At 42.9% G+C, this 16,802-nt stretch overlaps 1 protein-coding gene across 1 annotated transcript in view; it reads right to left on the bottom strand.

Annotated features, from left to right (window-relative positions):
* The window catches only part of LOC120035871 (4-aminobutyrate aminotransferase, mitochondrial-like), a 38,622-nt gene extending 22,747 nt beyond the window's left edge, over positions 1-15,875 (bottom strand). Inside the window, exon 1 of the mRNA XM_038982337.1 lies at positions 15,759-15,875. Coding sequence (XP_038838265.1) covers positions 15,759-15,798 — 40 coding nt within the window. The 5' untranslated portion in view covers positions 15,799-15,875. The remainder of the gene's footprint in view (positions 1-15,758) is intronic.
* Positions 15,876-16,802: the final 927 nt, after the last annotated feature.

Here is a 16,802-nt window from a genome sequence, read left to right on the forward strand (position 1 = left end):
GGGTGCTCCAGGAACAGATACCCTCCTGAAACAGGGTGAAACAGGGTGCTCCAGGAACAGATACCCTCCTGAAACAGGGTTGAAACAGGGTGAAACAGGGTGCTTCAGGAACAGATACCCTCCTGAAACAGGGTGAAACAGGATGCTTCAGGAACAGATACCCTCCTGAAACAGGGTTGAAACAGGGTTGAAACAGGGTGCTTCAGGAACAGATACCCTCCTGAAACAGGGTTGAAACAGGGTGCTTCAGGAACAGATACCCTCCTGAAACAGGGTGAAACAGGGTGCTTCAGGAACAGATACCCTCCTGAAACAGGGTTGAAACAGGGTTGAAACAGGGTGCTTCAGGAACAGATACCCTCCTGAAACAGGGTGAAACAGGGTGAAACAGGGTGCTTCAGGAAGAGATACCCTCCTGAAACAGGGTGAAACAGGGTGCTTCAGGAACAGATACCCTCCTGAAACAGGGTTGAAACAGGGTTGAAACAGGGTGAAACAGGGTGCTTCAGGAAGAGATACCCTCCTGAAACAGGGTGAAACAGGGTGCTTCAGGAACAGATACCCTCCTGAAACAGGGTGAAACAGGGTGCTTCAGGAACAGATACCCTCCTGAAACAGGGTTGAAACAGGGTTGAAACAGGGTGCTTCAGGAACAGATACCCTCCTGAAACAGAGTGGAACAGGGTGCTTCAGGAACAGATACCCTCCTGTAACAGGGTTGAAACAGGGTTGAAACAGGGTGCTTCAGGAACAGATACCCTCCTGAAACAGGGTTGAAACAGGGTGAAACAGGGTGCTTCAGGAACAGATACCCTCCTGAAACAGGGTTGAAACAGGGTGCTCCAGGAACAGATACCCTCCTGAAACAGGGTTGAAACAGGGTGAAACAGGGTGCTTCAGGAACAGATACCCTCCTGAAACAGGGTTGAAACAGGGTGCTTCAGGAACAGATACCCTCCTGAAACAGGGTTGAAACAGGGTGTTTCAGGAACAGATACCCTCCTGAAACAGGGTGAAACAGGGTGCTTCAGGAACAGATACCCTCCTGAAACAGGGTTGAAACAGGGTGCTTCAGGAACAGATACCCTCCTGAAACAGGGTTGAAACAGGGTGAAACAGGGTGCTTCAGGAACAGATACCCTCCTGAAACAGGGTTGAAACAGGGTGCTTCAGGAACAGATACCCTCCTGAAACAGGGTTGAAACAGGGTGAAACAGGGTGCTCCAGGAACAGATACCCTCCTGAAACAGGGTTGAAACAGGGTGCTTCAGGAACAGATACCCTCCTGAAACAGGGTTGAAACAGGGTGAAACAGGGTGCTCCAGGAACAGATACCCTCCTGAAACAGGGTTGAAACAGGGTGCTTCAGGAACAGATACCCTCCTGAAACAGGGTTGAAACAGGGTGAAACAGGGTGCTCCAGGAACAGATACCCTCCTGAAACAGGGTTGAAACAGGGTGCTTCAGGAACAGATACCCTCCTGAAACAGGGTTGAAACAGGGTGAAACAGGGTGCTCCAGGAACAGAGCCCTGGTCGATATATTCTTATTCTTTATGATCTAAAAGGCCAAACCGATCCTGGATCAGCAGTCTTACTCTAGAGACGCTTTGTGGACACGGGCCCTGAAGTTATAGAGCCTCATCATCCTAACCTACCACTTCCCAACACACCTGGGTTCAAATACTATTTGATATTTTCAGAATACTTTTAGAATTTGCTTTAGCCTGCCTGGAACGCCAGATGGGTAGGATTTTTGTATTTTTGAGCCATTCTATTGGTCTGTTAAAGCCAGGCCACTGCAATCAAGCGAAGAAAATGTATTTTAAATAGTATTTGAACCCAGGTCAGTTAACACAAAGAATGTATAATCTGAATGAAAAACATGTGGTTCTCTATGACAGCTGTTTTAGCCAGCAAAACTAGACAACATGACATGCAGCCTGGCTTCATAACCAGATACTAGCATGAGGATTTCAAGCTTAGTTTAGAGTGAGGCAGCAGAGCAGGTAATACCATGGTTTCTCATTGAAGGTTGTGATTGTGTGTGTACTTTGACGGAAAGTGCACCGGGTGTAAAGCCAAGGGCTGTGTGTGTTTGGTCCAATACAGTGTGTGTGATCTCTGCCTCATGGCTTTATCTCAGTATTCCAGACCACTGTCACGCCTCAGAGAGAGACAGAGAGAAAGAGAAAGAGAGAGACAGAAAGACAGAGAGATAAATTGAGAGAGAGAAATTGAGACAGAGAGAGAGAGAGAGATAAATTGAGAGAGAGAGAGAGAGAGAGAGAGAGAGATAAATTGAGAGAGAGAGAGACAAAGACAGAGAGAGAAATTGAGACACACAGAGAGAGAGAGAGAGAGAGACACAGAGAGACACAGAGAGAGAGAGACACAGAGAGACACAGAGACACAGAGAAAGAGAGAGACACATAGAGAGACAGAGAGAGAGAGAGACACAGAGAGAGAGAGAGAGAGACAGAGAGAGAGAGGGGGGTGGGGTTATAACAGGTCATATTTGAGAGGAAACTCAGACAGTGAACGAGATGATTTACTTCAAATGGTTATGTAATTGCATTGGTCCAGGGCAGGGGCCTGTGTGTGAGTGGCCTGTGACAGGGTGAGTCATTGACCTGTCTCCATGCAGTCTGTCAGAGAGAAACTGATTGGATAATATTAATAAGAAATACTGTTAAACCCCACCACAATTGGCCTCTGTGGCTGTCTGTGTGTGTATTTGTGTGTGCGTGCCTGTGTGTGTGCGTGTCGGTCTCTATGTGTGTCTCTGTGCTAAACGCGCCATCTCCCCTCTTATTAAGCTGTCGCTGAGTTGTCACAGCGAGTTTACATCAGGACATGCTTCTGGTAACCCTAGCAACCAGGGCTATGTGTTACTATGGCAGCATTAGTCCCCTGAGAGAGAGAGAGAGAGATCACCACCACAGAGAAACTAACCCTACTGTAGATCACTGTCCTGTCTGACTGGACCACAACACTATCACTAACCCTGTAGATCACTGTCCTGTCTGACTGGACCACAACACTTTATCACTAACCCTGTAGATCACTGTCCTGTCTGACCGGACCACAACACTATCACTAACCCTGTAGATCACTGTCCTGTCTGACTGGACCACAACACTATCACTAACCCTGTAGATCACTGTCCTGTCTGACTGGACCACAACACTATATCACTAACCCTGTAGATCACTGTCCTGTCTGACTGGACCACAACACTATCACTAACCCTGTAGATCACTGTCCTGTCTGACTGGACCACAACACCATATCACTAACCCTGTAGATCACTGTCCTGTCTGACTGGACCACAACACTTTATCACTAACCCTGTAGATCACTGTCCTGTCTGACTGGACCACAACACTTTATCACTAACCCTACTGTAGATCACTGTCCTGTCTGACTGGACCACAACACTTTATCACTAACCCTACTGTAGATCACTGTCCTGTCTGACTGGACCACAACACTTTATCACTAACCCTGTAGATCACTGTCCTGTCTGACTGGACCACAACACTATATCACTAACCCTGTAGATCACTGTCCTGTCTGACTGTAGCACAACACTATATCACTAACCCTGTAGATCACTGTCCTGTCTGACTGGACCACAACACTTTATCACTAACCCTGTAGATCACTGTCCTGTCTGACTGGACCACAACACTATATCACTAACCCTGTAGATCACTGTCCTGTCTGACTGGACCACAACACTTTATCACTAACCCTGTAGATCACTGTCCTGTCTGACTGGACCACAACACTATATCACTAACCCTGTAGATCACTGTCCTGTCTGACTGGACCACAACACTTTATCACTAACCCTGTAGATCACTGTCCTGTCTGACTGGACCACAACACTATATCACTAACCCTGTAGATCACTGTCCTGTCTGACTGTACCACAACACTATCACTAACCCTGTAGATCACTGTCCTGTCTGACTGGACCACAACACTTTATCACTAACCCTGTAGATCACTGTCCTGTCTGACTGGACCACAACACTTTATCACTAACCCTGTAGATCACTGTCCTGTCTGACTGGACCACAACACTTTATCACTACCCCTGTAGATCACTGTCCTGTCTGATTGGACCACAACACTATATCACTAACCCTGTAGATCACTGTCCTGTCTGACTGGACCACAACACTTTATCACTAACCCTACTGTAGATCACTGTCCTGTCTGGAACACAACACTTTATCACTAACCCTGTAGATCACTGTCCTGTCTGACTGGACCACAACACTTTATCACTAACCCTGTAGATCACTGTCCTGTCTGACTGGACCACAACATTTTATCACTAACCCTGTAGATCACTGTCCTGTCTGACTGGACCACAACACTATATCACTAACCCTGTAGATCACTGTCCTGTCTGACTGTAGCACAACACTATATCACTAACCCTGTAGATCACTGTCCTGTCTGACTGGACCACAACACTTTATCACTAACCCTACTGTAGATCACTGTCCTGTCTGACTGGACCACAACACTTTATCACTAACCCTGTAGATCACTGTCCTGTCTGACTGGACCACAAGACTATCACTAACCCTGTAGATCACTGTCCTGTCTGACTGGACCACAACACTTTATCACTAACCCTGTAGATCACTGTCCTGTCTGACTGGACCACAACATTTTATCACTAACCCTGTAGATCACTGTCCTGTCTGACTGGACCACAACACTATATCACTAACCCTGTAGATCACTGTCCTGTCTGACTGTAGCACAACACTATATCACTAACCCTGTAGATCACTGTCCTGTCTGACTGGACCACAACACTTTATCACTAACCCTACTGTAGATCACTGTCCTGTCTGACTGGACCACAACACTTTATCACTAACCCTGTAGATCACTGTCCTGTCTGACTGGACCACAAGACTATCACTAACCCTGTAGATCACTGTCCTGTCTGACTGGACCACAACACTTTATCACTAACCCTGTAGATCACTGTCCTGTCTGACTGGACCACAACACTTTATCACTAACCCTGTAGATCACTGTCCTGTCTGACTGGACCACAATACTTTATCACTAACCCTGTAGATCACTGTCCTGTCTGACTGGACCACAACACTTTATCACTAACCCTGTAGAATACTGTCCTGTCTGACTGGACCACAACACTTTATCACTAACCCTGTAGATCACTGTCCTGTCTGACTGGACCACAACACTATCACTAACCATACTGTAGATCACTGTCCTGTCTGACCGGACCACAACACTTTATCACTAACCCTGTATATCACTGTCCTGTCTGACTGGACCACAACACTATCACTAACCCTGTAGATCACTGTCCTGTCTGACTGGACCACAACACTTTATCACTAACCCTGTAGATCACTGTCCTGTCTGACTGGACCACAAAACTATATCACTAACCCTGTAGATCACTGTCCTGTCTGACTGGACCACAACACTAACCCTGTAGATCACTGTCCTGTCTGACTGGACCACAACACTATATCACTAACCCTGTAGATCACTGTCCTGTCTGACTGGACCACAACACTTTATCACTAACCCTGTAGATCACTGTCCTGTCTGACTGGACCACAACACTATATCACTAACCCTGTAGATCACTGTCCTGTCTGACTGGACCACAACACTATATCACTAACCCTGTAGATCACTGTCCTGTCTGACTGGTCCACAACACTTTATCACTAACCCTGTAGATCACTGTCCTGTCTGATTGGTCCACAACACTTTATCACTAACCCTGTAGATCACTGTCCTGTCTGACTGGACCACAACACTATCACTAACCCTGTAGATCACTGTCCTGTCTGACTGGACCACAACACTATCACTAACCCTGTAGATCACTGTCCTGTCTGACTGGACCACAACACTTTATCACTAACCCTGTAGATCACTGTCCTGTCTGACTGGACCACAACACTATATCACTAACCCTGTAGATCACTGTCCTGTCTGACTGGACCACAACACTATATCACTAACCCTGTAGATCACTGTCCTGTCTGACTGGACCACAACACTTTATCACTAACCCTGTAGATCACTGTCCTGTCTGATTGGACCACAACACTTTATCACTAACCCTGTAGATCACTGTCCTGTCTGACTGGACCACAACACTATCACTAACCCTGTAGATCACTGTCCTGTCTGACTGGAACACAACGCTTTATCACTAACCCTGTAGATCACTGTCCTGTCTGACTGGACCACAACACTATCACTAACCCTGTAGATCACTGTCCTGTCTGACTGGACCACAACACTTTATCACTAACCCTACTGTAGATCACTGTCCTGTCTGACTGGACCACAACACTATCACTAACCCTGTAGATCACTGTCCTGTCTGACTGGACCACAACACTATATCACTAACCCTGTAGATCACTGTCCTGTCTGACTGGACCACAACACCATATCACTAACCCTGTAGATCACTGTCCTGTCTGACTGGACCACAACACTATCACTAACCATACTGTAGATCACTGTCCTGTCTGACTGGACCACAACACTAACCCTGTAGATCACTGTCCTGTCTGACTGGACCACAACACTATCACTAACCCTGTAGATCACTGTCCTGTCTGACTGGACCACAACACTTTATCACTAACCCTGTAGATCACTGTCCTGTCTGACTGGACCACAACACTATCACTAACCATAACCAGTGGGGTAGTGGAGGGTAAACACCTTATACATGTTTAATTTTGAGCAAGCAGTTACTCACCTACAGCAGAAAAATGCATTGAAAATATACAGGGTGTTACCATGTAATCTGGTCCTTAACCTGCTAACTTCTACTGCATGTAATCTGGTCCTTAACCTGCTAACTCCTACTGCATGTAATCTGGTCCTTAACCTACTAACTCCTAAAGCATCTATTGATATCTGTATTGAGCCAATGTTGCCGTTAGTTATATGTTAACTATACATCTCCTTTAAATCTTAATCCACCTTCTCTCTGGGTAGAACCTCTAAATCTTAATCCACCTTCTCTCTGGGTAGAACCTTTAAATCTTAGTCCACCTTCTCTCTGGGTAGAACCTTTCAATCTTAGTCCACCTTCTCTCTGGGTAGAACCTTTAAATCTTAGTCCACCTTCTCTCTGGGTAGAACCTTTAAATCTTAGTCCACCTTCTCTCTGGGTAGAACCTTTAAATCTTAATCCACCTTCTCTCTGGGTAGAACCTTTAAATCTTAGTCCACCTTCTCTCTGGGTAGAACCTTAAAATCTTAGTCCACCTTCTCTCTGGGTAGAACCTTAAAATCTTAATCCACCTTCTCTCTGGGTAGAACCTTTCAATCTTAATCCACCCTCTCTGGGTAGAACCTTTAAATCTTAATCCACCTTCTCTCTGGGTAGAACCTTTAAATCTTAGTCCACCTTCTCTCTGGGTAGAACCTTAAAATCTTAGTCCACCTTCTCTCTGGGTAGAACCTTAAAATCTTAATCCACCTTCTCTCTGGGTAGAACATTTAAATCTTAATCCACCTTCTCTGGGTAGAACCTTTAAATCTTAATCCACCTTCTCTCTGGGTAGAATCTACCTCCCCTGTTCTATTATAGTCCTAGTCAGAGAGATTCTCAACTAGAATAGCTACATTGTGTCCTTCCTCCACTTCCTGACAGTTCCATTAGAACATTCTACAGTGATGTTATGAAACCTAAGTTAATAGGAGACATACTGTAGATACACATTTACATCATTAATGACTGCATGGAAACCCATCAGGAAAAAGTCAAATATGCCGCACACGCACTTATCCTCATAAACCAGATAGGACATGAATAAGTCAGTCCCTGAACAGATGGTTTCTCTCTCAGTCTCAGATAAGATGTCCAGAGTCCTAGAAACACTCTACACGCCCTAAATGGCTCCCTATTCCCTACATAGAGCTCTGGTCAAAAGTAGTGCACTATAAATGGCTCCCTATTCCCTACATAGCACTCTGGTCAAAAGTAGTGCACTATAAATGGCTCCCTATTCCCTACATAGTGCTCTGGTCAAAAGTAGTGCACTATAAATGGCTCCCTATTCCCTACATAGCGCTCTGGTCAAAAGTAGTGCACTATAAATGGCTCCCTATTCCCTACATAGCACGCTGGTCAAAAGTAGTGCACTATAAAGGGAAAAGGGAGCCATTTGGGACACAAACACTATCAATCCATTGAAGTGCAGAGCAGGGTCCAGTAATTAGAAGCTTTATCATTAACAGAACAGAGAGCGTCAGCTACTCTGTCAGGTCACGACCCAGATGCTTCATGGCTAATGAGTAGCGGCAGTATATACACAGTAACTTCGGAAGTATTCAGACCCCTTGACCTTTCCACATTTTGTTACGTTACAGCCTTATTCTAAAACGGATTAAATTGTTTTCTCCCCCTCATCAATCTACGCACAATACCCCATAATGACAAAGCAAAAACTGTTTTTTTTTTTTGCTAATTTATTACAAATAAAAACTGGAAATATCACATTTATATAAGTATTCAGACCCTTTACTCAGTACTTTGTTGAAGCACCTTTGACAGCGATTACAGCCCTGAGTCTTCTTGGGTATGACGCTACAAGCTTGGCACACCTGTATTTGGGGAGTTTCTCCCATTCTTCTCTGCAGATCCTCTCAAGCTCTGTCAGGTTGGATGGGGAGCGTCGCTGCACAGCTATTTTCAGGTCTCTCCAGAGATGTTCGATCAGGTTTAAGTCGGGGCTCTGGCTGGGCCACTCAAGGACATTCAGAGATCTTTCCCTTGATCCTGACTAGTCTCCCAGTCCCTGCTGCTAAAAAACATCCCCATAGCATGACGCTGCTGCCACCACCATGCTTCACCGTAGGGATGGTGCCAGGTTTTCCCCCAGACGGGAAGCTTGGCATTCAGGCCAAAGAGTTCAATCTTGGCTTCATCAGACCAGAGAGTCTTGTTTCTCATGGTCTGAGAGTCTTTAGGTGCCTTTTGGCAAACTCCAAGCGGGCTATCATGTGCCTTTTACTGAGGAGTGGCTTCTGTCTGGCCACTCTACCATAAAGGCCTGATTGGTGGAGTGCTGCAGAGATGGTTCTCCCATCTCCACAGAGGAACTCTGGAGAGGTCTGTCAGAGTGACCATCGGGTTCTTGGTCACCTCGCTGACCAAGGCCCTTTTCCCCCAATTGCTCAGTTTGGCCAGGCAGACAGCTTGGTGGTTCTGAACTTCTTCCACTTAAGAATGATCGAGGCCACTGTGATCTTGGGGAGCTTCAATGCTGCATAAATGTTTCGGTACCCTTCCCCAGATCTGGGCCTCCACACAATCCTGTCTCTGAGCTCTACGGACAATTCCTTCGACCTCATGGCTTGGTTTTTGTTCTGACATTCACTGTCAACTGTGGGACCTTAAATAGACAGGGGTGTACCTTTCCATGTCCAATCAATTGAATTTACCACAAGTGGACTCCAATCAAGTTGTAGAAACATCTCAAGGATGATCAAAGGACCCGGATGCACCGAGGCTCAAATTCGAGTCTCATAGCAAAGGGTCTGTATACTTTTGTAAATGAGGTATTTCTGTTCTAAAATGTTTATACATTTGTCAACAAATCACTTTGTCATTATGGGGTATTGTGATGTCATTAAGTGGTATTGTGATGTCATTATGGGGTATTGTGATGTCATTATGGGGTATTGTGATGTCATTATAGGGTAATTGTATGTAGATTTCTGAGGATTTTTATTTATTTAATCAATTAATAGAATAAAGGCTGTAACGTCACAAAATGTGGAAAAAGTCAAGGGGTTTGAATACTTTCTGAATGCACTGTATATACACACACACCATGTTTTAACCTTTATTTTAACAGGGAAAACATACTGAGACCTAGGGTCTTTTTCTACAAATGTGCCCTGAATATACAACATACAGTCAATATACACATTAGACCCAAACATATAGAACATTTAAATACTAAAACACAGTCATGGGAAGGACAAATAAAACATCACAAATCACCCCGAAAAACTGTTACATTCCTCCACAAATTGTCCCCAATCAATACTTTAACTCTACATAGCTGAGAGGAAGTTGTGTAAAGACAAGGTGATCATTAACTGCCTTATCTGGCCTAGACCTCATCATAACACATGAGGACAAGGTCATCATTACCTGCTGTATGTGGCCTAGACCTCATCATAACACATGAGGACAAGGTCATCATTACCTGCTGTATGTGGCCTAGACCTCATCATAACACATGAGGACAAGGTCATCATTACCTGCTGTATGTGGCCTAGACCTCATCATAACACATGAGGACAAGGTCATCATTACCTGCTGTATGTGGCCTAGACCTCATCATAACACATGAGGACAAGGTCATCATTACCTGCTGTATGTGGCCTAGACCTCATCATAACACATGAGGACAAGGTCATCATTACCTGCTGTATGTGGCCTAGACCTCATCATAACACATGAGGACAAGGTCATCATTAACTGCTGTATGTGGCCTAGACCTCATCATAACTAACACATGAGGACAAGGTGATCATTAACTGCCTTATCTGGCCTAGACCTCATCATAACACATGAGGACAAGGTCATCATTACCTGCTGTATGTGGCCTAGACCTCATCATAACACATGAGGACAAGGTCATCATTACCTGCTGTATGTGGCCTAGACCTCATCATAACTAACACATGAGGACAAGGTCATCATTAACTGCCTTATCTGGCCTAGACCTCATCATAACACATGAGGACAAGGTCATCATTACCTGCTGTATGTGGCCTAGACCTCATCATAACACATGAGGACAAGGTCATCATTACCTGCTGTATCTGGCCTAGACCTCATCATAACACATGAGGACAAGGTCATCATTAACTGCCTTATCTGGCCTAGACCTCATCATAACTAACACATGAGGACAAGGTCATCATTAACTGCCTAGACCTCATCATAACTAACACATGAGGACAAGGTCATCATTAACTACCTAGACCTCATCATAACTAACACATGAGGACAAGGTCATCATTAACTGCCTTATCTGGCCTAGACCTCATCATAACTAACACATGAGGACAAGGTCATCATTAACTGCCTTATCGGTCCTAGACCTCATCATAACTAACACATGAGGACAAGGTCATCATTACCTGCTGTATGTGGCCTAGACCTCATCATAACACATGAGGACAAGGTCATCATTAACTGCTGTATGTGGCCTAGACCTCATCATAACACATGAGGACAAGGTCATCATTAACTGCCTAGACCTCATCATAACTAAACACATGAGGACAAGGTCATCATTACCTGCTGTATGTGGCCTAGACCTCATCATAACTAACACATGAGGACAAGGTCATCATTAACTGCTGTATGTGGCCTAGACCTCATCACAACTAAACACATGAGGACAAGGTCATCATTAACTGCCTTATCTGGCCTAGACCTCATCATAACTAACACATGAGGACAAGGTCATCATTACCTGCTGTATGTGGCCTAGACCTCATCATAACACATGAGGACAAGGTCATCATTACCTGCTGTATGTGGCCTAGACCTCATCATAACTAACACATGAGGACAAGGTCATCATTAACTGCCTTATCTGGCCTAGACCTTATCATAACTAACACATGAGGACAAGGTCATCATTAACTGCCTTATCGGTCCTAGACCTCATCATAACTAACACATGAGGACAAGGTCATCATTAACTGCTGTATGTGGCCTAGACCTCATCATAACACATGAGGACAAGGTCATCATTAACTGCCTAGACCTCATCATAACTAAACACATGAGGACAAGGTCATCATTACCTGCTGTATGTGGCCTAGACCTCATCATAACTAACACATGAGGACAAGGTCATCATTAACTGCTGTATGTGGCCTAGACCTCATCATAACTAAACACATGAGGACAAGGTCATCATTAACTGCCTTATCTGGCCTAGACCTCATCATAACTAACACATGAGGACAAGGTCATCATTAACTGCCTAGACCTCATCATAACTAAACACATGAGGACAAGGTCATCATTAACTGCCTAGACCTCATCATAACTAACACGAGGACAAGGTCATCATTAACTGCTGTATGTGGCCTAGACCTCATCATAACTAACACATGAGGACAAGGTCATCATTAACTGCTGTATGTGGCCTAGACCTCATCATAACTAACACATGAGGACAAGGTCATCATTAACTGCTGTATGTGGCCTAGACCTCATCATAACTAACACATGAGGACAAGGTCATCATTAACTGCTGTATGTGGCCTAGACCTCATCATAACTAACACATGAGGACAAGGTCATCATTAACTGCTGTATGTGGCCTAGACCTCATCATAACTAACATACGAGGACAAGGTCATCATTAACTGCTGTATGTGGCCTAGACCTCATCACAACTAACACATGAGGACAAGGTCATCATTAACTGCTGTATGTGGCCTAGACCTCATCATAACTAACACATGAGGACAAGGTCATCATTAACTGCCGTATCTGTCCTAGACCTCATCATAACTAACATACGAGGACAAGGTCATCATTAACTGCTGTATGTGGCCTAGACCTCATCATTAACTGCTGTATGTGGCCTAGACCTCATCATTAACTGCTGTATGTGGCCTAGCCCTAAACCACTGTAATGTAATCTAAGTCTCTCGCCTCCAGCTGCTTTCTGTGTTGCAATGTCAGGCTAAAAACACAAGGTCCTCTCAGGTATGTAGCTTTTGGTTTGCAGCGTTCTATAATATAGTAATATAACATAGTAATATAATAATATCATAATATAGTAATATAACATAGTAACATAATAATATCATAATATAGTAATATAACATAGTAATATAATAATATCATAATATAGTAATTTAACATAGTAAAATAATATCATAACATAATAATATAGTAATATAATATAGTAATATAAAAATAACATATATGGTAATATAGTAATATAGTAATATAACATATAACCTATAACATAACAATAATATCCTATAATAATAATAATAATATCCTATAATAATATAATAGTAATATCCTATAATATAGTAATATAATAATATCCTATAATAATAATAATAATATCCTATAATAATATAATATAGTAATATAACAATAATATCCTATAATATAGTAATATAATAATATCCTATAATATAATATAATAATATCCTATAATATAATATAGTAATATCCTATAATATAGTAATATAACAATAATATCCTATAATATAGTAATATAACAATAATATCCTATAATATAGTAATATAACAATAATATCCTATAATATAGTAATATCCTATAATATAGTAATATAACAATAATATCCTATAATATAGTAATATAATAATATCCTATAATAATAATAACAATAATATCCTATAATATAGTAATATAACAATAATATCCTATAATATAGTAATATAACAATAATATCCTATAATATAGTAATATAACAATACTATCCTATAATATAGTAATATAACAATAATATCATATAATATAGTAATATAACAATAATATCCTATAATATAGTAATATAACAATAATATCCTATAATATAGTAATATAACAATAATATCATATAATATAGTAATATAACAATAATATCCTATAATATAGTAATATAACAATAATATCATATAATAAAAATAACCTATAATAATATAATAATAATATCCTATAATATAATACAGACTCTTTTCTCCAAAGAGACTTACAGTCATGCATGCAACCATTTTAGACATGAGTGGTCCCGGGAATCCACCCCACTACCCCGGTGTTGCAGGCCCCCTGCTCTACCCACTGAGCTACAGGGAACCGCTGACCTTGAGAGTCCACTTCAACACCTGCCAGGCAGAAGTGCTGTGGTGTCAAAATGGGAAAATGCTACGCTACAGATACGTTGCTTCCCTCCAGCACACTACTCGCCCACACAACGCCATACAAGTGGTCTGTGAGGCCGGTTAGAGTACTGCTACTCTGTCAAACTATAGAACACACGACTAGCTAGATCCTCTAGACACCAACCGATAAGGATGGAGGAGGCTTGTGTGCTAACCAATAAGAATAGAGGAGATGTGTGGGCTAACCAATAGGAAGAGAGGAGATCTGTGTACTAACCAATAGGAATAGAGGAGATCTGGGTACTAACCAATAAGGATGGAGGAGATCTGTGTAAATCAAATAACATTTAATGGTAACATACACATGGTTAGCAGATGTTATTGCAAGTGTAGAGAAATGCTTTTACTGACCAATAGGGATGGAGGAGATGTGTGTACTGACCAATAGGGATGGAGGAGATGTGTGTACTGACCAATAGGGATGGAGGAGATGTGTGTACTGACCAATAGGGATGGAGGAGATGTGTGTACTGACCAATAGGGATGGAGGAGATGTGTGTACTGACCAATAGGGATGGAGGAGATGTGTGTACTGACCAATAGGGATGGAGGAGATGTGTGTACTGACCAATAGGGATGGAGGAGATGTGTGTACTGACCAATAGGGATGGAGGAGATGTGTGTACTGACCAATAGGGATGGAGGAGATGTGTGTACTGACCAATAGGGATGGAGGAGATGTGTGTACTGACCAATAGGGATGGAAGAGATGTGTGTACTGACCAATAGGGATGGAGGAGATGTGTGTACTGACCAATAAGGATGGAGGAGATGTGTGTACTAACCAATAGGAATAGAGGAGATCTGTGTGTACTAACCAATAGGAATAGAGGAGATCTGTGTGTACTAACCAATAGGAATAGAGGAGATCTGTGTGTACTAACCAATAGGAATAGAGGAGATCTGTGTGTACTAACCAATAAGAATAGAGGAGATGTGTGTACTGACCAATAAGGATGTAGGAGATGTGTGTACTAACCAATAAGAATAGAGGAGATGTGTGTACTGACCAATAAGGATGGAGGAGATGTGTGTACTAACCAATAAGGATGGAGGAGATGTGTGTACTGACCAATACGGATGGAGGAGATGTGTGTACTGACCAATAAGGATGGAGGAGATGTGTGTACTAACCAATAGGAATAGAGGAGATCTGTGTACTAACCAATAGGAATAGAGGAGATCTGTGTGTACTAACCAATAGGAATAGAGGAGATCTGTGTGTACTAACCAATAGGAATAGAGGAGATGTGTGTACTCACCAATAGGAATAGAGGAGATGTGTGTACTGACCAATAAGGATGTAGGAGATGTGTGTACTGACCAATAAGGATGGAGGAGATGTGTGTACTAACCAATAGGGATGGAGGAGATGTGTGTACTAACCAATAGGAATAGAGGAGATCTGTGTGTACTGACCAATAAGGATGGAGGAGATGTGTGTACTAACCAATAAGGATGGAGGAGATGTGTGTACTAACCAATAGGGATGGAGGAGATGTGTGTACTAACCAATAGGGATGGAGGAGATCTGTGTGTACTAACCAATAGGAATAGAGGAGATGTGTGTACTAACCAATAGGAATAGAGGAGATGTGTGTACTAACCAATAGGAATAGAGGAGATCTGTGTGTACTAACCAATAGGAATAGAGGAGATCTGTGTGTACTGACCAATAAGGATGGAGGAGATGTGTGTACTAACCAATAGGGATGGAGGAGATGTGTGTACTAACCAATAGGGATGGAGGAGATGTGTGTACTAACCAATAGGAATAGAGGAGATCTGTGTGTAGACGTCCAGCATGCGGTTTCCGTCCACGTCCACCAGGTAGTTTCCTCTGCTCTCCTCATAGTTACAGAAGAAATTGATTGCTCCCACATTCTGGGGGGGAGGGAGAGAGGGAGAGAGAGAGAGCACGAGAGAGCGAGATGGACAGAGAGAGGGACAGAGATGGACAGAGAGAGAGGGACCGAGATGGACAGAGAGAGAGGGATAGAAGAACAAACACCATTGTAAATACAACCCATATTTATGCTTATTTATTTTAACTTGTGTACTTTAACCATTTGTACATTGTTACAACACTGTATATATACAATATGCCATTTGTGATGTCTTTATTGTTTTGAAACTTCTATGTGTAATGTTTGCTGTTAATTTTTATTGTTCATTTAACTTTTGTATATTATCTACCTCACTTGCTTTGGCAATGTTAACACATGTTTCCCATGCCAATAAAGCCCCTTGAATTGAATTGAATTGAGAGAGAGAGAGAGAGAGAGAGAGAGAGAAAGAGAGACAGAGACAGAGACAGAGACAGAGACAGAGACAGAGAGAGAGAGAGAGAGAGAGCGAGAGATAGTGAGACAGAGAGCGAGACAGAGAGAGAGGGACAGAGAGAGAGAGACAGAGAGAGAGAGAGAGAGATAGAGAGAGAGATAGTGAGACAGAGAGCGAGACAGAGAGAGAGATATGAGAGAGAGCGAGAGAGAGGAGAGATAGTGAGACAGAGAGCGAGACAGAGAGAGAGAGACAGAGAGAGAGAGAGAGAGAGATAGAGCGAGAGATAGTAAGACAGAGAGCGAGACAGAGAGAGAGAGAGAGGGAGATATGAGAGAGCGAGAGAGAGGAGAGATAGAGATAGTGAGACAGAGAGAGAGACAGAGAGAGAGAGACAGAGAGAGAGAGAGAGAGAGAGAGAGAGAGAGAGAGAGAGAGAGAGAGAGAGAGAGAGAGAGAGAGAGAGAGAGAGAGAGAGAGAGAGAGAGAGAAAGAAAGGGAAGGACAGTAGTGTGATAAACATGTTT

Source organism: Salvelinus namaycush, unplaced genomic scaffold, assembly GCF_016432855.1.
Source record: "Salvelinus namaycush isolate Seneca unplaced genomic scaffold, SaNama_1.0 Scaffold1125, whole genome shotgun sequence".
Lineage (NCBI taxonomy): Eukaryota > Metazoa > Chordata > Actinopteri > Salmoniformes > Salmonidae > Salvelinus > Salvelinus namaycush.